This window comes from Panthera leo, chromosome C1 (genome assembly GCF_018350215.1).
Source record: "Panthera leo isolate Ple1 chromosome C1, P.leo_Ple1_pat1.1, whole genome shotgun sequence".
Taxonomy (NCBI): Eukaryota; Metazoa; Chordata; class Mammalia; order Carnivora; family Felidae; genus Panthera; species Panthera leo.
This window is the reverse complement of record NC_056686.1, coordinates 1,096,409-1,119,851: the sequence shown is the minus strand read 5'-3', so window position 1 is coordinate 1,119,851 and position 23,443 is coordinate 1,096,409. Positions and strand designations below refer to the sequence as shown.

Below are 23,443 nucleotides of genomic sequence, written 5' to 3'. Positions count from 1 at the left end.
CTCCCCAGCCACCAGAGACGGCGGCCCCCGCGCCACAGGCGCCAGTGAGCCCGCGTGTGGGAAATCACGCCTCCCACCAGACCAGGGAAGGGGCGTTCTGAGCGAGCGCCCGACACACGCTCAGGAGAGACGTCTGGGACCCGGCGCCCCGGGGACCGGCAGGCCCGTGCTGTGCTAGAGCCCACGTGTGAAGCTGCCAGACGCCACCGCCACCGCAGAGGTGTGAACTCGCGATCCCGAGTGCGCCCGGCAAGGCCGCAGAGTCGGGGCGGAGGCCCCGCCCGCCCGCCCCGACGGAGGCGGGACCCAGACACCCCAGGCCCCAAGCGCCTTCTCGGGCAGGAGGCAGTCACTTGAATGGAATCATCTAGAATCCGGCGTGCCTGGAGCCAGCCGGTCCCGCCTGCACACTCGTTCCCCCTCTGACGACACAGGGCTTTCGGGAACGAGCCTCGGGCGGCAGGCCAAGCCCCCGCTCCTCCCCGGCGCCCCGAGCGACGGGCCGGCTCTGCGAGGGGATGGCGGGGCGCGCGGCGGCCTCACCTGGTGGAGGCTGCGCTTGGCCTGCAGGGCGGCGCTCAGCTTCTCCTCCTGCTTCACACGCATCTTCACCACCTCGTGCAGGAACTTCTCTTTGGCTTCCTTGGTGTCCAGGCCGCCCTCCAGGGCCTGCCGCAGGTGCTCGAGCTCCGCCTCCAGCCCGCCGCTCGCGGTGTCGGCGGGGGCGGCGGCCTCGGGGGCGGCGGGCGCGGCGGGCGGGGCGTGCGTGCCCGGGGAGCTCAGGTCCTTGGCGGAGCTGGATGAGGTAAGGGACGGGGAGGAGAGGGAGGACAGGGAGGAGGTGACTGCGGACACAGGGACGGGAGGGGAAGCGGACGTTAGCAGAGCGCTCACCGCACCTCCGCGCAGCGGGCGGCGCCCGGGGGCAGGCGGGGACCCCGACCCACACGTACATTCCTCCCTGCTGTCCACTTCCACCTCGGCCTCCGAATCTTTGCCGTCCTCCGGGGCGGCCACGGGCGCCGGCGTCTCCGGGGCTCCGGGGGTGTCCACGGCCAGCTTCCGCTTCCGTGGCTGGACGCAGGTGGCCAGAGGCTCGGGGGCCCGGGACACCACGGTGGCACAGGGCGGGCCGCTCACGACCTTCTGCTGGGCCGGCGGTGCCAGGGCCACGTTGGGGGCCACGCCCGTCTCAAAGCTCTTGTAGGAGTAAAAGCTGCAGGGGTGGGGGGACCTTGGGGCCACGGGCGTCTGCCCCCCCCCACCCCCCTCCCCACGGTGGCCGGCACGGACGCGCCCCCCCCCGGAGGGTGTGAAGGAGGCGGCGAGAGCCAGAGCCCCGGGGCAGCTGGAGCACGGCCGCTGGCCGCACCCCAAGCACAAGTTCTGGCCGTGCCCACCCGGACGCCAGTCAACAGGACCCCCGCTTCTGGGACTCCTGCCGGAACGGGGCCAGTTCCACCGCCACGCGGCCCCACGCGGACGCAGGTTAGAGCGAAGCCGCAGGCGGGGACAAAGAGCGCCAGGCCCACAGACTCGGGACCCTTCACCGGCCGTGTTGAGCGCGCACCGCCGTGCACTCAGGCGTTTAAGGGGCGCCCGGGAGGGGTGGGTGCCGGTCCTGAGACGCGCAGGGTGACGGCCTCACTCGAATCACACGCGCTCTGTCTGAGGACGACTCCGGGCGGCCACGTAAAGGAAAGGTCTCACCCACCGATAATTACTGACTGCCAGCAGCCGGCACGGCAGGTACTCACCTGTCTCGAATCAGGGCCGGAAGGTGCGGGGAGAGCTCTTTGTCACTCGCAGAAACCGCAGGGGACCAGGGTCGGAAAGCGGAAAGGCGCTGGCGAGGGTGAACGCAGCCAAGGCTCTGCTGGAAGAGGCGCCAGGGGTCAGAGGCAGGAGCGCAGAGCCCCGTGCCCGTGCCCTCACCTGCCGCCCGCGTCCCCGTACCCACCATCCCACGTCCTGTACCCGCCGCCCCGCGCCCGACCTTGCTGGAGGAGCCGGCCAGGGTCCGCAGCCAGCCAGACTGTTTGTCCTTCTCAGAAGACGTGGGGACTTGGGAGGGGGCGTCATCTGTTTTTCGGATGGAGGCCGGGGGCTCGGAGGAGACCTGTGAACGACACAAAAGTTGTCACCGGAGCCCCTGAGGGCATCGACGCTCTGAGCACCAGGCGTGCGCGGTGATGTGCGGCCCGGACTCCAGCAGGACAAGCCACTTCCGTGAGAAAGGGCGCCGTGGCACTACCTGTGGGGCTACCGTGCCGTGACCTCCCCCGATGGCCGCAGGAGGCCCAGGGCAGGGGGCCCAGGCCGGGCTCAGGGTGGGGACTAGAGGGGACAGCCCCTGGCCACAGCCCCAACAGCCAACAGGAGCCACAGGTGCCGACCTCCTCCCGGTGGCCATACTAGGTGGCGGGCAGGCTCACAGGCCAAGTGTGGGGACTCTGTCCCTGGGTCCCCGGTGTTCTGGGCGACGAGTAGAATTTCGACCACTTGCCGTCGGCTGGGGGGCGGAGGGGGCAGCTGCCCTCTGGCAAGCTCCCCCAACCCCGAAAGCAAGCATCCTCAAAAAAAAGGGACAAACCCCTTCCACCAAGTGCACAACTCCGCTTTGGGACACAGGCCACACTCCTGCTTTCCTCACACCTTGCTGCTGGAGGCCGGAGAAGCTGCCCCAGACTCCCAGGGACCCAAAGGTCTGTGGGACACGATGGTGGGTGTGGCCTCCCAAGCAGGTGTCAGAAGGAGAGCCACCTGATGGCACAGGATCCCTGAGGGAGACGGGGTCTCTTCCGGCCAAACAGTCTGCGGAGATGGACCGTGCCTCCCGCCCAGGGCAGCTGTGCTGGGGTCCTGGGGTCCGTACCACAAGGCGGACACACTGCCACCCGCCTGGGGCCGCCAGGATGATGCCTGACCTCAGGGGGAGCAGGTGCGGGGAAGCCTTGGCCAGGAGGGGGGTGGGGGGGGATTAATGGGGGAGGGGCTCCTCCCTGCTCTGGAACAGGTGGGGAAATGCTGTATCACAGAACTGGCCCCGGGAGGGAGGTGGGGGAGGGGAAGGCAAGTGGTCAGGCAAGGTGTCCCCCCTCATCGGTCTGTCACCACAAAATTCAAGAGACACAGGGCTGACTGGAGCCCGGGCACAAGGCCTGCGGACCGAGGATCCCAGAGGAAGGGCCTGACCAAGCCCAGCACATCTGCCTGCACGCGTGTTCGCGGGGCACCCAGCCCCTCTCGGTGGACAGACAGGCGCAGGGGGGACTCCGTGCAGGGACACACCTGCCTCTGTCCTCATGCAGAAGCAGATGCCCCAAGGCCTGTGGCCCTGCAGCCGAGGGGGACGCGCCCAGCTCCGGGGAGGCGCTTCAGGGCAAACCCACAGACGGCTGTGGACGGTCTGCTCAGATGCGAAACAATCAGGAAAGAAAGACGGCTTGTTAGCGCTTTTTAGGGGCAAGAGTCCGGTGATGTCTGCCTGCGCGGCCCGGCCGCCTCCGGCCGCCTGTGACAGGGGAGCGGGGGTCAGTCACGCCTCACGCCAGCAGGGGTGGGGCTTCCTGTCGGAGCAGATAGGAGGCCGGGAGGGGAGAAGACAGGCCGAGTTCTCACCGAGAGAAAAGCCGCAGGCCTGGCGCCGGCTCCTGCAGGTTCTGAGAACCCTCAGGGAGACTCCGGGGGCGTCACACGGCTCCGGCTACGGGGCCACCCCCACACGCACGGGGCTGGCGGGTGGCGCCCGGCGCCCATTGGCCAGAGCCCCATCCACGCGGCGGGGGAGAGCGGGGCAGGTTCCCGGGCAGGGACGTGGCCTGCCAGCACCCAGCGCTCAAAACCAGCCCATCGGTTCTGGAGAAAGGGCCAGAGCCTCCCTCGCCCCCACCCACCCCGAGCTCCGTCAACCCCAGGACAGGGAGGTGTCTTCACGGAGCTGGAATGACTCCTCTGAGATTCCTATAGCAAGAAAACCCCCCGCGAGCCCCTTCTATCGACGAGAGAGAGAAGCAGGAACACAGCTGGGCCAGGACATACCTCTTCGGGCCTGGAAGGCCACTGTCCCCAGCAGGGCACACTTAGGCCCCAGGGACGGCAGATGATCAGGGACAAAACTGCCCAGTGATTCCTACTCCGCCAGAGGTCAGCAAGCAGGTAAGGACATTCGCTTGTGGTTTCTGCCCCTTCTCAAGGCCTCCACGCCAGACCCGGGGGCCCACAGACCTCAAGGAGGGCGCAGGCTTCCGGGCCCAGGACACGGCCAGGGCGGTGGGGAGCCTGCCCCCGGAACCCACCGGTGGCCCCCCACAAGGGCGAGGGCACGTGTCCTGTGCCACGTCCCGGCACAGGACACGTGCGGTCTCCGGGACAGCACGCCGAGGGCCATCCCGCCACAGGCAGCCGCTCCGTCGAAGAGCTGGCCGTGGACGGCACAGGCACACGCCCAGGACTGTCCGGCGGCTGTGCGCGTTCCTCACAGAGGAGGAAAGGACACCCACACGGGGGTTTTGCACGCTTCACGCCCAGGGGCCTCTGCAGGTTTGCAAGACTCGGGGCACGATTTAGGTGTGACCCTGCTACCTGACCTTCACGTCAACGGGGGCCAGGGTGTCAGTCGAGACAGAGGCTCCATCAGACACACACGGAGTGGGGTCAGGACGGCTGCCGGGCTCTCGGCCACCACCCAAGACCAGCGCAGGGAAGAGCAGGGTGGACGAGAGGGCCGGTGGCCGCCAGAAGCCACGGCGGCTTCCGGCATCGACCTCGGGGCCTCACGCTGGCAAAGGCCACGCCTCAGCGCCCGGGCCCCAAATGCACAGCGGGACAGCCTGGGCCACGGCCCAGAGGCAGGGCAGGGCAGGAGAAGGTCTTTGGGCTCCACGCCACTGGCTCCCCTACGCTCTGCTGAGAACCCCGTGTTCCAGCAGCACTGGTGCAGGCCTGGGTGCGGAGCTCTGACCTGGCATCTGGGGAACCCCTGGTGGCAAGACCCCTGGGAGAGACGCCACTGGCTGTGCCCCACGCGCTCTGGGGGAGCGAGCTCACGACCACTTTGCCTCCCAAGGCTGCCGGCCTTGCCACCCCCACGTACCACTTTTCGTGTGCCGCCCTGCACGTCCTAAAAAAAAAAAAAAAAAGTACGTGGGGGACGAGGCGGGGAGGAGACGATCCAGAGGCCGGCCGATGGCGCCGGCCCAAGGCCCGAGAGCGCGGTCTGACTTCGGCGCGGAGCTCCGGCTGCCACAACAGCCGCTAACCATCACGCAGGTACCCAGTTCTGGGGTGACGCACCAGTAAAGACACAGCTCCCACCCAAGTGCCAGGCAGAGCCAGGGGGACACCCAGATGGCCCAGCAGCGAGATCGGCACCCACCCCAGCGAGGCCGGGCTGGTCTGCAGGCGTGCACCGCGCCTCCAGCTCCAAAACCAGCACCGGCACCGGGACCAGCACGAGCACCTCCCATGCACAGATGCCACGGGACCGTCTGAACACAGAGCAGCGCTGACAAGGCCACGCCCTGTAGACACGCGGCCTCCGATACACAGCTCACACGGGGGGACAAGAGCCGGCCCGGGGGGGCTGTCCGGCAGGAGACGTCAATCTAAGTCAGTGGGAATAAAGTCACCGTCCCCACCCAGCTCCACAGAGCCCAAATTTTACTCAGAGGCACTTGAGGGGTGTGTGGACCTCGGACTGAGGATCTGAATGTGACTATCGGGACCGCCCGTCCTACCCGGAGCTGCCCATGTTCCCAGAACCAGAAGCACAGTGCCCGCTGGGTACCGGCCCCGCCAGGGGCACGGATGTCCAGGAGCAAGCGTGTGTTCAGGGGTAAGTGGCGGCTGCAGCACCTGCCCTCCGCACCGGCTCCCACAGCCGAGGGACCGCTCAGGCCAGTGGGGCCAGGGTCTAAGGCTCCCCCCCTTGTCTGAGATGCCTCCCCAGCCCCCACCCCCTCTCTCCGCGCCGTGTCTAGGCACCCTTGGCACGCGTCACAGCGCCCGGCCTCCCCACCGTGGAGGTGTGCACTCAGAGCTCACGAGAGCACTGGATGACACATTCAGCTGGACAGGGTGCGTGGCACCACGCGCCCCCCCCCCCCCCACCCCGCGCAGCCGGGGACTGTCTGGTTTGTGTTTTGCCTGGCCGTGTACCCCAAGGCCAGGAACACATGCCGCCCTGGGCGCCACACGGTGGAGCTGACATCAACTGCCACCCAGGTCCCCTCTGGCCCAACAGTGCCAGGTGCTGGCTGGGAGCATCGTCACCGTAGCCGGCCACCGTGCGGAGATGTCCGAGGGCCCAGAGCTCCGGATCCCCACCGAAGGCGTCCCGACAGAGGAAATGACTCTCGGGTTCCCGAACGCACAGCAGCAGGGCCAGGCCCCGGTGGCTGGGACAGAGCCAGGGACCCACGAGGGCTCGGCGGCAGCGATCGGCTTCACCCAGCAGCACCAGGCAAGGGGCAGGCACAGCCTGACCCGGTAAGGCTGCAGAGCTGAGCCACAGGAGCCACAGTGGCCAAAAAGCCCTCTCTGGTGGCGTGTGCGTAGGAAGTGACGGCCAGCGCTCCGCTGACACATCTGGTCTGACGTTGACACCCTTGGCTGCCTCGGGTGCAGAATTCTGGTCACTTCCCCAGGGATGAGGAAAGAGAATGTCGAAGTCACAGGTGGGACGAGGGGCAGAATCCCCAACCTCCCAAGACCCCAGTTCACTGTGGGCCGGACCCCACGGGGCCCAACAGGACCGAGGACTGATGTCCAGACCCAGGGGAGGCTCTCCAGGGTCCAGGAGGTGAGCCCCTTCCTGGCGTCACGGCGGTGGGAGGACTCACCAGACCCCATAACGACACGGAGCCTCAGACCACGCGCGTCCTCCTGGACGCACGGTGTTCCGCCACCTGCCGGAACCACGGCCAGGCCACGCGCCATCGGCACCTTGGCAGGAGCAGCTGTAAAGAAGGGCTGCCCGTGGTCTACACGTCCTGCAGCCTTTCAGTGGCCAATCCCCCACGGCCTCCGCACCTGTGCTCCAGCGGAGCCCAGCCCCACGGAGAGTCGCCACGCAGGAGAGTACGGGCAGACCCCGCCGCCTCGACCGCCAGGGTGCTCCCAAGGCAGGGACGGTCACTGTGGGCGGTGCCCCGCTGCAGGGCCTCAGCCTGGTGCTCCCGACACTGTGCTCGTCCACCCTGCCTGTTACGCCTAATTATTAATTAGAAGCCGAACAACAGGTCCTAGCCCTGTCGCTCTCACCGCCGATCGGCGCGGATGGTCCCTGCTTTGAGCCTTCGGACACGGGGCTCTGAGCCAACCTCTGCAGAGAGGGCTCACACACCCCGATCAAAACGAAACTGGCAGACAGAGGTGTGCGCCCACCCAGCGGCCCCCGAGGGGCCCTGCCGTCCCAGTGCCGAGCAGCCGGCACCTCTCTCGGCCTGGTTTGGCCACGCCAGGGAAGGTCATGGTCGTCGGGCTCACGGATGAAGTTCTCGCGGTGCCTGAGGCAGAGGGCGCCGCTGAAGGCCGTGGCACGGGCAGAGGGGCTGGCCTCCACCACTCTGGGCGATCTTCGGTCTTCAAAGAACAAGTGATTACTGTAAGGTCTGGGGCAGCTACCTGCTGGCAGGCCACACAAGGAGGAGGTGACAGTGCTAGAGGAGGCCCCTCTGTCCGTCACCGCACAGAAAATGAGGGCTGAGGGGCCTGGGGCTCCAGGGGACCCTGCGTTGCCCCCGGGAGCCCTGAAGGCCATGGTCACATTGTCAGCAGTGGGTTTTGCACGAGAAGCAGCATGCGAACCTGGGGGGGGGGGGCGAACCGTGGAGCAGGGGCCTCAGACACGGAGCTTCCCGACTCCACATGCCCCCAGGGAGGGAGGGCTGGCTCGCTGCTGTCCCTGAGCAGGACCCTCACACTAAGGCCCACGGCGCCAGCAGGCTCCACAGGGAGAAGGCAGAGGGTCCCCAGACAACGCCTAGACACCAAGGAGGCTGCAGCCAGACGGTGGAAAAGGCGGCCTGGAGGCCTCGGCAAACACCGGCGGCCACACGGGGTGACTACTTCCCATTTATTTACCAGCAAAGAAAGAGAGGCCTAGAGGCCTAGAGGACCAGAACCAGCACAAATCCACCGCGGAGACCCCCCAGCCTGGGCCTCAGGCAGCCTGACCCTGAGGCGACTGCACAGACCTCGAACAGGCCTCACTGGTAAAGAGGCACAGTTGAGACTCAAATGACAGAATGCGGAGAACACCGGACCAGCACCCAGCAAAGCGGCTGCAAGGTCAACAGACGTCACTTCCGTCCAGGCCACCACCACGGACGGCCACGTCAGACACGCCATGTCTCGGCCCGGGAGCGAGGGCGATGCCTGACCCAAGGAGGGTGTGGAGGAGCACCCGGAGTCCCCACCGGAGCCGCCACCAGAGCCACTCAGCAGAGCAAAGCGTCGTCCTGCACGGTGACCGTCAACTTGTTAAAAGGACAGCGCCAACCCCGGCGTCCACCCCCCGCAGGGCCCCGCGTCTGCACGAAGCCAGGGTTTGCTGCCGAGGCCCCGCGAGTGGCACAGTGTGTGTGCGGCCGAGATACCGTCAGGAAGGCAGCCGGGCGTCGGGCAGGCCGTCGCCCTCTCGACGGAGCCAGCTTCCGTTCCGCACACTGGACGGCAGAGTGGGCACCCGTGCCAAGAGACTAACCTGAGGGGCTCGTCCCAACTCCCTCCGGGCAGCGGGACCCCCACGGGAAGCTCACAGAGCCGGGTGTCCGTGCGGTAGTGCGGGACGCTCCTGCCCGCGTCCCCTCCGGCCTTCCAAGGGCCCACGACGCAGCCTCGGGTCTGACCCGCGAGCAGCTGCCCACACACGGCCTCGAGCCGCGGTCGCTGGAGCGGTCAAGTCGGTCTGGACTGTCCCGCACCGAAGGCCTGGGCCGGCCGTGCCAGGAGGCGGGCGGAGTCTCCTCAGACGCCCAAGACTGTTCTGCTTCCAGCGGAAGGGTCTCTGGGAGGTGCCGACAGCGCCAACGTGTCCCGCAGAGGCTGAGGCCCGGGGGCGAGGTCACCGGCCGCCCGTGCGCACGGCCGACCTCGTCCGGGAGGCCGGGATGACAGGCCGCAGGGGCGCACCCCCGGAGGCCGCGCTACCCAGTGGTGGCATCACCCACACGCTCACGTTCTAGAAATGGAAAGAATGGCCACCAGGAGAGCCACGTCCTGCGTGGACGCTCCCGAGGGCCACCAGTCACGGGCAAAAGAGGCCGAGTTTGGCGCGAGATCCCGCTTCCGGGCCGGCTTCTTTCAGAACCTCCTGTAGCGCCGCCACCGTTATTGGCTTATGTGATTTCCTATGTGGCTGCGAAGTGTCTCCCTGGAAAGGGCGCGACCCCAGCCTCGTGTCTGCTTCTCACGCGTTCGCTGCACTCTCCGAGCGGAGACGGCCCACGCCGCTGGCCCAGCACCCCTGTGGGGAGGCCCCTTCAGGTTCTCGCGCCCAAGATTGCTTCTGTGCGGCTTCTCGACAAAGAACTGCCTCCTTACACCAGCTCGGAGAAAACTCCGGGACTCTGAGGTCTACAAAGCGGGGGCCGCAGACGCCCGCAAGGGTTTCTGGCAGAGCTGGGGACGCGGCCACAGCCCCAGCCTCCCTGACAGCCCACCCGCTCAGGTGACACCGAAGCACGAGGACAAGATAAAACAGGAAAGCGGAAATTCATCAAGGTCAAGACCTCTCTGGGCTTCAAAGGATGCCACCAAGAACGTGGAAAGACCACCACAGAAAGGGAGGAAAAGACATGCAAATCAGGTAGCTGATAAGGGACCGGGATCGGAATTCACGAAGAACCAAAACTCAGCCAAATACCTCACTACGAAAAGGGCAAAGGACGGGACCAGAACTCCCGCGAAGCGAGACCCACAACGAGCACGCAAAGAGGGTCGGCACCACGGCCATCAGGGAAACGCAAATGAAAACTGCACACGCTGCCGACGAGGGAGGGAGACCGGGGCCAGGAGCGTGGCGGGCACGGCCGCCGAGGGAGGTGGGCGCCCACAGACGTGCCCCGGGGGCCGCGCTCTTCTGCGAAGCCCCGAGAGAACCGCGAAGACGGGCCCAACGGCCGTCCGAGTGACTGACCGTCCACGCCGTCGAAAATGTGCGTGTACCCGTGAGTCCCCACAACTGAACGACCAGGCCTCACTGTTCACACGAACATGGGTCCACACGTATCTCGTATATTCCGTGTATCACATGCTGCGTCTTATGATGAGGTAGACTATGGGAAACAGCGCTAAGAAAATCAAAAGGAGGAGGAAAAGCATTTGCGGGTCTGTATTTGTCGATACCGATACTGTAGTCCCGTGGACTGTTTACAAGACGAACCGTCCCTCGGGACCTACATCGATGTTGTCTTCTGTGACAGGAGACACTGGAGATGTTACACGCGTTACTGGCACTGACACCGAAGATGAAAAGGTGGTGTGGAAAATAAACTCGTATGTATTTACAAGCATAACGATTCACTCACTGATTACGAAGCAGACGGGACCGCTTTCTGGCAGCCTAGCCAGGGCACAAACGTAGGAATCGTTACGAAGCTTTTTATGGCATCTAGGATTACAGTCGTATTCTTTTTTTTTTTTTTTTTTTTAAGTTTACTTACTTACTTTGAAAGAGAAAGCGAGCAGGGGAGGGGCAGACAGAGGGACAGAGAATCCCAAGCGGGCTCGGCACTATCAGTCCGGAGCCCGATGCGGAGCTCGAACTCCCAAACCAGGAGGTCACGACCCAAGCCGAAGTCAAGAGTTCAACACTTGGGGCACCTGAGTGGCTCAGTCGGTTGAGTGTCCAACTTCGGCTCAGGTCATGATCCCACGGTTCGTGAGTTCAAGCCCCAAGTCAGGCTCCAGCACGGAGCTGGCTTCGGATCCTCTGTCCTCCTCTCTTTCTGTCCCTCCCCCGCTCACGTTCTCGCTCTCAAAAATAAAATGAAATAAACATTTAAAAAAAAAAAGAGTTGGACACTTAACTGACTGAGCCACCCAGGCGCCCCCAGTCATAGTCTTACTATAGAATTGGAAACGCTGTTCCATTTTTAAGACCGTTTACCGGTGATGACAGGACAGTGTGCAGTCTCTCCAATTAGGAGAGAGGGGACAACTACACTAATTCTCTGAAGGCAAAGTCACAAGACAGTAAGCCAACTAACACATGACTGGTCTTGTATTAAGTATCACTCCGCTCGTGCCTGTGTAAGGAGAGACTGTGAATGGCACCATGTAGGGACTGTGTCGTGTGCATACATTTTGATAAATGTTAACTTTTTATAGACTTGTGAGTTTTACTGCAAAAATGATAAAATAGACCAACATCTAAATGTATCATATGCATTCACAACATACCTAACTTTTTAATTTTTTCCGTATCTCCAGGCTACACGGCTCATCCACAAGTTTTCCAAACTGTCGCACATCTCCAAAAATTTTTCCAACGTGGTTCTTGAGTAAAAACCTGCACGTAAGTGGACCCGCACGGTTCAAGCCCGTGTTGTTCAAGGGTCAGCCGTACTAGGATTCTGCAAGGTGTTACCGATGGAGCAGTCTAGATAAAGTATACGGGAGAACGTCTCTGTTATTTCTTATGGTCGCGTCCATCCACAATTATCTCAAAAAAAAAAGATGATTAAAAATATGCAAGGTGCGGAGTGCCCGGTGGCTCAGTCGATCAAGCGTCCGACTCGTGGTTTCGGCTCAGGTCACGATCACGGCTCGAGGGATCGAGCCGCACGTCGGGCTCCGCGCTGACAGTGCGGAGCCTGCTTGGGATTCTCTCTCTCCCTCTCTACATACATAAACATTAAAACAATTATTTTCAATAAAAACAAAAAAAGCAAGCCGCCGCGTGACACTGGGATGGCTACCCTTTTTTAAAAGAGGGGCAGTACAAGGCACCGGGGACGCGGCGAGAGATCCGGGCCTCCGTGCACCGCTGGCGGGAAGGTGAAGGGCTGTAGCCGCTGCGGGACAGTTAGGTGGTTTCTCACAAGGTTAAATAAAGAATTAGCCTATGACCCGGCAAGCCCGGTCCCGGGCGTCCACTCGAGATGACTGAAGACGCACGTCCAACACGAACACTTGCACGCAAGTGTTCACACAGCACGATTCGCCGCAGCCGGCGCGGAGACATCCCACACGCCCTCCCCCCAGAGGAGCGGACCAGCAGGTGCACGCCCTGGACCCGCGCTCCGCCTCAGAAGGAGCGAAGCCTGGACGCGCACGATGCTCAGGGAGAAGTCCACACAGAGGGCCACACGCCTGCTGTGTGACTCCGTTTCGATGAAACGCCCAGAAGAGGCGAATCCACAGCCAGGAAGTGGAGTGGTTGCTGGGTGTGGGGGGAGGGGAGTGAGGGCGCCGGAGTTTCTTTCTGCGGTGACGAGAATACTCTAGAAGGTGATAACGGCGATGGCCGCATATACTAAAAACCACCGAACCGTACTCTTACAAAAGGTGCGATTTCTGTTACATGAATTATATCTCAATAAAACTATTAAGAAATTCTAAAAAAAAAAAAAAAAAAAAAAGTGAACTGTTGGCTGAAAACCCAAACCACCAATGGGGTCAATGGTTTTCCCCAGCTCCCGCCCTCCTAGCAGACAGAGCGAGCCGCTGAGCAGGACACGGGCACGGCCCCTCTAGGACAACCGGGTTCCTCGGCACCACCACCACCACCACGTGGCTCAGGTCCCACACACAAGGCCCGTGCGGAAAGGAGCGCCCATCACGGGTCAGGGAACGTTCCGGTCTAGCCCCGTCCCAGCCACAGGATGCCCCTGTCTGAGCCGTGGGCGGAGGGGCGGCAAGGGCTCCATGACAGGCAGGGTAGCCTGGCACAGACCCTGGCCCGCTCCCACTGCGCCAGGACCTGGTGCCAGGACAGCGGCCGGCGGGGCGGAGGGGCTGAGCCACCGGGACTGCAGGCAGCTCTTGGGAGGGGAGGAGAGTGCGAGGGGCAGCCGGCTCAGGGAGACGGGGGGGACACGGGCTCCTAGAGGCCACTGTGCCCCGGGCAAGGGCCAGGCATCCTATGTGAGCTCTGGGCGAGGCCTCGGCGCCCAGCTGGGCAGCCAGGGCGACTCCAGGATGACAACGTGGCCCTGGCCACGGCTGCGGGGTGTGGTGAGGGCGTGCTGCGCGCAAACGCGGGGGCTCAGGGCAGGAGGGGGTCCACGAGGCTCCCGAGGCCCACCTGACCCCCACCTCCCCAAGCCCTGCGGTCTGGTGTCCCGGACGGTGGGCACCGCGGGAGCCCACCCTGGCTGGCTCGCTCAACCTGGCGCCAATCCCCAGACGGTGCCGCTCGAGACCACCACGCACAGCGCCAGGCCCGGGCGAACGTGTGCGTGACCCCTGCGCCGGCCCGAGGCGCCCACCCTCACGCCGTCGGGTCAGCGTCCGCTCCCCTCCCCTCCCCCACCAGCGCCCACACTAACAGTCCCTCGTCTGTGCCCTGACCCTCAGTTTCCGAAGACCCAGGGCCGCGGGGCTGGCACCTGGGGGCAGCCTGCTCAGAGGACCCCTCTGTGGGGCCGTCACTGCCTCCTGAACCACGCACAAGACAGAGCAGCGCTCGGCCCAGCCTCGGGGACCCCACACCGTGAGAACGCGCCTGAAGTTCTCGCAGATCAGCAACGTCGTGTCTGACTGCGACAGAGCGTTTTTAGCAGGTAGAGATGTCACAGGAAAACCACATCTAGGAGCCTGAACACACGCAGCCATTTCCTAGACGCTGAATTAAAAACCAATTCTTTTTCAACAGGCAGATTTTAACGCAATTCAACCACTAAGTGACATGTCCAACTGGAAACCGGCTGCACGTTCAGAGGCGGGGGAGGCGGGGCCCAGCGTCTGGGTCGCCCGCAGGTTCCAGGGGACCGGAGCCTTCTGTCACATCAACCTCACCGAGACTGCCACAGCCCAGGGACGAGAGCCCGCGGGCTTCACCCTCCGGAGCAAGGCCACAGGGGGCGCAGGGCTGGGGCTCTGCGGGGAGCACGGGGGGGGGGCCAGCGGAAGTGCTGGGGGCCCGACTGTCCAACTCATTGTGTGGTTTCCCATCACTCGTGGGTCAGCAGGAAAGAGCCAAGACCACGAAGTGAGAGACGGAAACTCTTCATAGAAACATCAGCAAGGAGACCGTCAGGCGGAGACCCCCACAGAACAGGGCGGGGTGGGGGGCACCCTGCCACGTCCGCTTCTCAGCCTCAGGGCGTCGAGGGGCCCGGAGTCGTCCTCCACAACCACTCCACACGTCACAGTCTTCTCTGACACAGCACAACACCCCCGTGAAATGGGGCTGAGCTCAGGAGGAAAAGCCCAAGCGCCCGGGACCAAAGATGAAGAAAACCCTGTGATGCGTCAGCCACGCTAACCCAGGGTAGCCCGCGGTGACCACCAGGGGCAGACCCCCAACCGCCTGTACTGGGAGGAAGGAGACCGCCGAGTCCCCAGCCCACCCGGGACTACGGAACGGACCCGCGAGGACCTCCGAGAGCCCCCGGTGGAAGCTGAGATGAGCGGAGTCCGGGGCCAGCACCCGGCCCCGGCCCCAGACGCAGGGAGCGGGCCGGCCCCCAGGGCCTCGTCCGCTAGAGCAACGGGGAGAAAGGCTGTGACAGCCCTAGCTCAAAATGAGTAAACACGCAAAGAAAAAAATGCGAGAAAAGAGTAAGACATCAAAAAAGATCACACAGATTGGAAAAAAGCAGAACTTTCCAGAATAAAAATAGTTCTCAAGGAAATTATTCAAACGCAGCGCAGAGAAAAACGAGATGAAAACATGAGAGGTGGGAACAGACGTGAAGAGACGGGGAGGGATTCCAGGAGGAGAGAGCGGGGACGGTGGCCAAGAACCTTCCGGGACTGGGGAGAGGCAGGCCCTCAGGTTTCAGAGGTGAGGCAGAAGGGGGACCAGAATGGAAGTCTGACACTCCAGGTTCAAGGTCAACACCGTCATGCCACCACCGACAAGTTCTAGTGGGCGCCACGTTTCTGGGGCCATGACGTGTGGGGACACATCAGCATCCGATGTGGCAAATCCCCACAGATGCGGGGGCCCGTGACGGAAGCTGGGTCCTGAGAGCAACGGGAACAAATGTCCCCAACACATGCCCTCCGGCGATCACGTGGCACTCTCAGTGGGTCCAGGGGTCGGCACATCCTTGAGCACAAGGACATATGAACATGGGGGGACTCCAGTCACACCTGCCTGTCCACGGACAGGCACAAAGTGGGCAAGAGGTGGCCTGCAACGCACCGCCCACAGCCGCCCCGTGCTGCTGGGATCTCCCTCCGAGGGGCGTGCTGGGCTCTGCGACGGGCAGGGAGCCCCCCCGCCAAACCCCCCGGGGAAGAGCCCACCAGGCACAGCACGGGATGGCGTCCTCTTCCCCGCCCGGCCTGCGATCCCTGCTCTGCCCCTGAGCGGGGCAGGGCCTCCTGTACCATCACGTCCTCTAACGGGACAGGAGATGCTCTGTGACAGAGTTCCACCGTCTCCTACGGGTAAACTCTAAATCCCCAGCCGGAGCCACCCTAAATCAGCCCAAGATCTACATTATGGACTGTTCCCGAAGATTTTACAGTTCTAGAATCTGCACAGCTATTTTTATAAGTACCATTAATATTTTCCACGGGATAATTCATGTTTCATATTATACTTAAATTAACCTATTTCTGATTATTGTGGTACAGGGGAAGCAGATTAAATTTGCAAGACAACGCCAAACCTCAAAATGAAGTGAAAATAGCAATTTTAAAGATTCACCTTGATCTTTTAAAAAAAACTTAAGTAGGTCAACTCTTCTGCGACTTCCACGCTGTTGAGAGTAAGCCGGTCCCCTCTAAGGAAACGCAGGTACCGACTGCTAGACCTCGCGCCCCTCGCCCAGGAGTCGGACCTCACTAGGGCCAGAAACCCTCCTCGCCAGGGCTCTGACACTCATGGCACCAGCTGGTACTTTCCTTCCCCAAGGACGCCCAGACCCCTGCCGCTCGCTCCTGGCCTGGCACCACGATGGAAGGACGCTCCAGGCTCCAGGGCCCGCTGGGCTTGGGGATCACCTACCGGCCGGTCTGTCAAAACACAAAGAAACCCTCAAAAGCAGAGGGCGGCTCCGGGAGGGTTGGGGGGCCCATACGCCGTTCCTGCGGCCCAACTGCTCTCAGGAGGGGAGGGGGAGGCTCACCTCCACCGGGCCAGGGGGTCCAGGACCCCGATCGGAGACGCCCACCGGAGCCAAGACGGAGAATGGGTTCCCACGCAGAACGTCCATCCTGACCCCGTGGGCCCCCCACGCCCCTGCAGAACCTCACCGGTAGCATCAGAAGGTGAGTGGGGGGTGCCCAGGGGGACAACGTCGGGGGGGATGGACCCTCTCTTCAGCAGTCACTGGAAAGTAACTGTCAGAAGGACTGAGAACAAAACAGAACTCCAAGAACAATGAAGCCATTCTGAAAATCGATGGCTTTTGTTTCAGGGCTTATTTTAATGCTCCCCAATACTCTTTGTTTTGGGGGAGCTGGTGAGCAGGAGGGTCTTTCCCCAGCGCCCAGCTGTCACGTCCGGCCTCCCGCCCCCACCAGAGACGACGAAGACAAACACGCCCTCCATCCAGAGTCACCAGAGTCACTGCAAACGCCCCACAGAGCGCGGGCCGCAGCGGAGGACGCGCGGCTCCCCCGGCCGGCTGGCTCAGAACCGGGGCGGCAGGCCCGTGCCCCACGGAGGCCCCTCCGGAAGGAGGGCCGCCCCTCCTCCCCCACCGGCCTCCGCACAAACAACCAGCAAACTCGGGTGGCCCCAGCAGACCCAGCCCAGGAAGGGAGGGCCAGGGGCAGCACAGCCTGCAGCTGCCCGGGAACCTTCCTGCGGACACCCCAGCCGACCGCGGCCCCCGGCCGCCCTGGCCAGTCCCCGCCTCTGGCGTGGAAGCAACAGGGAACACTGAAGGCAGAGAGGGCAGCGGCCACCTCCTCCTGCCTCCTGACCCCCACCCACCCCTCCCCCACCGGGGGCTCCCGTCACCAGCCCCTTCTCTTGCCTCCCGCACCTGCCACCAGGACGCGCGTGGGCCGCCGTGGCGCTGCCCCCCTCACCGCCTGTGTGGTGTCTCCATCGCCTCCCACGTGGACAGCGCCCTCCCTGCAGGTCCTGGTGACCCTCTGACCTTCAGGGATCTGCAAGCCCTGTCTGGGGTGTGGACCCCACACAGCCCTCAGCTGCTCTCCTTAAATCTGCAGGTGACCTCCCACACGCCCCCATCACCTGACCTGGTGCTCAGGACAAAAACCACATCCCTGATTCACACTGACGCCTGTCATGCTCACACAAGGAACGTGGGCGAGCGCGTGTGCGTGTACGTAGTGTGTGCAGGCGTGGGGGCGCGCGCATATATATCCTGTGTGGGCGCGAGGGCGCACGTATGTATGTTGTGTGCAGGAGTTTGGGCTCACACATGTATAGCGTGTGCGGGCGCGTGGGTGCGCCCATACAGGACATGTGCGGATGTGCATTTGTAAGGTGTGTGTGGGCGTGCGCACGTATGTCCAGCGTGTGCGAGCGTGTGAGGGCGCGTATACTATGTGTTGTGTGACCTGTCATCTGTCAGAGGTGGAAGGCCTCAGAGAAAAGGCGAAGGGGGGGGAAGGTACTTTGGGGGTTGATACGGGGGTGTGGGTGACGCAGTCTGAAACGAGGGGATCGTGACGACTTCAGGGAGGGGTCAGGTCAGCTCTGCCCCCACCCCAGGGGCCCAAGGGGCCTCTCACAGAGCAAACCGTGAGAAGACGCTTCTTTTGAACACAAATGCGGTCAGGCTGGCAGGGGCAGGGTCACAGGTGGCCCTGGAAAGACGGACACCCCCTCACGTCCCTGCAGAACATCGGCCCAGATGCCGGCCAAGGGGCGGACGGAGACGCTGCTGAGTCCTCAGACCCAGCCAACACGGAATTCAAGCCGAAGCCACACCCGCAGGCCTCCTGCCTCTGGCCGCCTTCCAGTAAACAGCCTTCTCACTCCTTGAAACTCTCAACCTGACGCCAGCCACAGGTCTCAGGACGCCGGTGCCTCTCCCAGGGCCTTGGCCAGGAGCAGAGGGGAGGCGTTTAATCTCAGAGAAAGGAACCGGCAGGCAGACAGGACACGCGAGAGGCGGCCCTACCGCAGTTTCTGACCCCCGAGGCCACCAGCCCCACGTGAGGGCTGTGTCCCCGGCCACGCACCTCTCCAGGTGCCATCTCACCCCGTCACCCACCCCTGCAGGAGCAGCAGCTGGGCCTGGAGAGCCAGCAAGCCCAAGCCTGCCAAGCCTCCGTGCAGAGAAAGCCTTCCATCCGCTCAGCCCCTCTTCCCACGCACAAAGGCTCCAAGGCTCAGCACCCTCGATGAATTATGCATAACAGCTCGATTATGACGGAGCCGCGGGAGGGCTGGCGTGGGGGCCCGGGAGGGGGGAGGAGGAGGAGGAACCTGGCGGCGGGCATCCTGGAGGAGGGGGCAGAGATACTCCCGGCCCGGCAGGGCGGCCGCATCTGCGTGCGTGCCTGCAACACGGGCACAGCGCTGGCTGGTGCACTGGTGGGGTCAAAGGACAAAGAACTCCAAACTCCAGCCCACGTCTGGATCCCAGATCCTGGCTGGCTACCACCTGATTCCCAAGGGCCCTGCCCCAACCCCAAGAGGCCAACTACCGCCAACCAAGTATGACCTCTGACTCCATCCAAGCACAGAGAGCCGCTGCTAGCCCTGGGCAGTGGTGGGCAAGCCCCCCCGCCCCGGGGTAACTGGAGGAGACGCAGGGCCCCACAGGCCCCGGCCCCACACCTCCCTCCCTAGCGCCCAGGAGACACACACGGGAACGGTGACATCCGAGGCACTTCACCCACCAGACCTGCATTTCAGTGGCGACCCTGCAGGCAATTCACCCTGCAAGCCACCAAGAGCGAAGGCTTCAAACCAAGTAGCAGGCGAGAAGGATGAGGCATCTCTGCTCTAAAACAGCCCCCCGGCTGCCCCCCCCAGGATGAAGCTTGCAGCTAACATACACTCAGGGGAGGTGGCCCCTGCAGTGGGCTGGGGGGGTGGGGAGCACTGCCTGGCTCCAGGCCCTGCGTCCATGGGGCAGACCCAGCAGTCCCCCTCGAGGCGGGGCCCGAGGCACAGAGTCCGTGGGCGATGTTTCCGGGAGTCTAAGGTGCCCACCCCGGGAGATCGCCACTTCCCTCGGGCCACGAAACTTCTCCTGTGCGGAGCCAACACTTTCCAGTCTTCAGGGTCTAAATAAAAACACATCCCCAAGTGGCGTCCACTCGGAACAGGAAAGTCCGCCAGGCCCCCCAGAGCCTAACGCTCACATGAGGAGCGGAGCACCCCTTGTAGGACATCTGGCCTCCACAGCAGCTCCGGAGGCAGGGGGAGGGTGGGAGAGAGGGTCTGGGGAGGCCTGCCCTCTGGGTGCTCGCAAGCTGGGCCTCTGATGGTTTCTTAATCTAAAAGTTAAGACATTCCCCCCCGGCTGGCTCCAGGGGCAGGCAGTGCGCGCACGGGGTTTAATGCTCTGCGGACGTTGTCCAGGGATGCTCGGTAACCTCCTCTTCGATAGAATGTTCTGTATCGTGGAGTCTGATGGGACAATGGGGCGTGCATGGAGCCGGTGACTCCAGGGAGGTAAAGCAGCCAGAGTCAGGGGCGAGACCCTGCGTCGTCGCCGGGCACTCCCAGCCCCAGGAGGCCAGGGCTCCGCCCCACACACAGCCACGGGCCGTCCTGGTCCCCCTGCCCAGCTGAATGTGTAGGGAAGCGGTGGGGGGGTCGGGCAGGGTTGAGGGTACTGGTGGCGCGTGCGTGCAGCAGGAAGTGACAGAGAAATGGCCGAGTCAGCTTTGTGCTGTGTTTCCACTGTTCCGGGTAATAAGGAAACACACACGCGTGTTCCAGGCACAGAACACAAACCGTGTGATGCCAGTGACCCTGCATTCAAATTACATACTCTCGTGTGTGCACTTAAAACTGGCATCTCACAATATAATTTTTTTTTAACGTTTATTCATTTTTGAGAGACAGAGGGAGGCAGAGCATGAGCGGGGGAGGGGCAGAGAGAGAAGACGACACAGAATCCAAAGCAGGTGCCAGGCTCTGAGCTGTCAGCACAGAGCCCGACGCAGGGCTCGAACTCACAAACTACAAGATCACGACCTCAACCGACTGAGCCACCCAGGCGCCCCTGGCATTGCACAATATGAAGATGAACAGTAAAACTTAGGGCAGTAACCTACATTTTTTAATTTTCCTTTACTGGAAAGGACCTTAAACAGCAATGAAAACCACTGCGACAGGCTGAAAAACACTGCAGAGAAGAGGGAACCTTCTGTGTCTGGGTTTGGGCACATTCTCGCTTCCCCGACCGGGGCCCCGCACGGTCCTTGACGTGCACATCAACACGGGGCCTGCAGTCACACGGCCTCAGCAGTGGCCACCGTGGTCCCTCAGGATCCTGGGCAAAGGCTTCCCACAGAGGACGGCCTCAAGCGGACCCTCAAGCGGACCCGCAAGAACCCGCAAGTGTCGCCTGAGAGGCCGCCCAGCCCGGCGCCTCGCGGCTGAGCCTCCCCTCACACCAGGCACGGGACCCTGGAAGCCATTTTCTAATCTGTTACAAAACAAAATCTTCCAGAGCTAGAGTTTTAAGCCCACTTGTTAACACCTTGCAAATCCATGCAAAATCCAGCTGACGTCAGGGAAGATGGAAACTCACTGGAGAGAGTGAGCGCAGAGGCCACACCCGCCCGCAGCTGCCGGGCTCTGCTACGCCCAAGGCCACCTCTGAACCGGAGCCAGAGAGAGGCACGCTGCATCAAACTGCCCAGCGAGGCCCAAGAATATTCCAGTAGGTCCACACGGGAATAAAACTATACATCGGCAAGATCCAAAAGGCTTTCCGTGCTCCTAGTTCAGCTTACAAAGTACAACCGTTTCTTGCTCCTCTCACCAGGAAGGCCTCGTGTGTGTCCGTGGAGAAAAGCATGCGTGTCTCCCTAAACTCCCCTCTCTGCATTGGCCACTGGCGGGGACAGTCTCAGAACGGAAACCGAGCACCGACCCACCCTCCGGCCAGGGACACAGAGGAGCGCCACGTACGGGCCCACCTCTCCACCCCCAGACCTCCTCGGGGCGGCAGGTAATGGAAGGGAACTCACCCCGGGGAGGTATTTGGGCAGCATAAGGGCATAAGTTCCCGGCCAGGAGGAGACCCTGCCGCAGGGCAGAGGCCTGGGGACCCTCCCTGCTGTGGATCGCAGGTCAGCGGGGGAGGGGCCCTTGGGAGAGGACACCTGTGGAGCTGGTGGCCCAGATGAGCAGGGGGACGCTGCCTTGGCCCCTTACCTTTGCGGTGCCTGGCACACCGTACGTGCAAATAGCACTGAGCAGAGCAGGGTGACCCAGAGCCAAGCGAGGAGGCTGCGGCTGGGTGCGAGGGATCGGAAGGGAAGTGTGGGCAGGAAGGGAGAGAGACCCTGGTCTGTCCATCACCGGTCATCACCGTGGCGCACTGGCAAGACCCTGTGGGACCGTCTCCACCCAGCCGGACACTCCCGCCACTGGACAGGGGCTGTGTGTGTGTGTGGGGGGGGGGGGTGGTCGCGGGGCAGATCCCCCCACCCAGGGCAGATCCCCCCCAGGGCAGTCAGCAAAGGAGGCGGGTGTGTAGGGGAGAGGGAGCCATCAGGCTGCAGGGGGGCTGCAGGGCGGCTCTGGAGACCAGCACTTTCTCTGTCCCAGCCAGGAAGAGGCGGCCCCGCCCCTGCCAGAGCTGTTTTGCTTCCTCAGCGCCTCCTCCCCTCCTCCGCCTCCTCCGCGCAGCAGTGGCGGCAGCGCCTCCTTGTTTTCTCTCCATAGAAACCGACACAACAGCCCAGAGGACAGGGGGGCGCTGCCGGGCCCGCAGGGCCGCCTCCACTTCCGGGCCGTGGCAACGAGGCTGGCCAGCAACAGGCAAAGTCACCGGCGGAGCGTCCCAAGCGCCAGGGCTGAAAGACGGCTGGCGGGCCCGCCACGAGAGGAGTGCGTTCTGATCGCGGACACGGCCCAGAAGCAGGCACTGGACCCCCCCAGGGCTCTGACCAGCGCGCAGAAAGGCAGGGCCACCACAAGGGTCCGTCCCGAGCAGTGCGCATACTCCCTAGGAACCCAGCGAAACAGCACACTCTGCAAAAATGCACGTGTCACTCTCAAACAAGGTCTCCAGGGGGCCTGGCCCCTCCTGTCTGAGGTGGGGCGGGCAGGGGACAAGAAGCCTGATGGGCTCTGGGCCAGCACTGCCTGCAGCCCTGATAGAGGTGGCGGTGGGGGTGACACCGGGCCCACGTGGACCCTGGCTCACAGGGACCCCGAAGAGGGCAGGACGGTGTGCGTGAGAGAGGCCTGAGGCAGGAGACCTGAGAAGAACTCGGACCACACCAGCTTTTCCCTCTGAGAAATGGGTCGACCCAGGCTCTGCTACCTCCGAGGCGCCGACGCAGGGAGAACACGGCCCGCCCTACAACGGGGACCGGTTCATAAAACAGAACGCCTCCTAGATTTCCGAAACCGGTCACTAGGCCCAAAGACCCCCAATGCCCCCTTCCTGACCATCCAAGGACGGACTCCAGGCCCCCCGGCACCAGCAGGAGAGGGGGGCTGGGAGCAGGCCCGCCCAGGATGGCGGGCCTGGCGGATGGCGGCAGCCTGGGCTCGGGGCACCAAGGTACTCGCCAAGGCTGCCAGGCCAGTGTCGGGTGACATCCCTGCACCGGGGGGTCTGGCCTGCCACCCGACCACCCACCGCCCCCTCCTGGTGTCTACGCCCCTCGCGGCATGGAGCCAAAGGCCACGCAGGGAAGGGAGGGGTCTCCCAGGAAACCATCTGGCAGCGTCAGCAGCCCGGCTGGGCGGCAAGGCCGGGAGCCCCTCCGCAGACCCTGGAATAACGCAGCAGGCGGCTGGGACGGGCTCACGGAAAACAAGGGCGTCCATGGTTCCCGAGGGCCCCATCTACCACAGACCGCCGGCGGTAACCCCTGCACCGAGCCTGGGGCCGGCTCTGCTCCCTGCAGGGACTGGCCCACCCGGGACCCCTAAGCGCTGACCCTCACCTCCTGCGATGCCACACTTCGAGTATCTACTTACACGGATCAGGGTCTCCTGGTTTTGTTTTTAAATATCCAACAGCAGCCTCTCCCGGGTCGTGCTGCAGACCAGGCTCATCTGAGATGGGTGAGGGGTCGGGCAGCGCAGCCCCCGGGGCGCTTCCAGGAGGAGCACTTTCTGTAGGCCACCAGGACCCCACAGCCAAGAGCCTGCCAGGCTGTGCAGGGGGAGTCACCCCTGAGAGCACACTTCCAG

General features: G+C 63.4%; 1 protein-coding gene across 4 annotated transcripts in view; it reads right to left on the bottom strand.

Annotated features, from left to right (window-relative positions):
- SKI (SKI proto-oncogene) overlaps positions 1–23,443 on the bottom strand; it is a 70,140-nt gene that overhangs the window by 4,400 nt on the left and 42,297 nt on the right. Inside the window, exons 2-5 of one of the 4 annotated variants that reach the window (XM_042954022.1) lie at positions 1,997–2,119; positions 1,758–1,876; positions 948–1,216; positions 544–845 (exon numbers count right to left, since the gene is read on the bottom strand). In XM_042954022.1, the coding sequence (XP_042809956.1) occupies positions 544–845; positions 948–1,216; positions 1,758–1,876; positions 1,997–2,119 (813 nt within the window). The remainder of the gene's footprint in view (positions 1–543; positions 846–947; positions 1,217–1,757; positions 1,877–1,996; positions 2,120–23,443) is intronic. The other 3 variants (XM_042954024.1, XM_042954023.1, XM_042954025.1) reach the window with 3 other exon arrangements.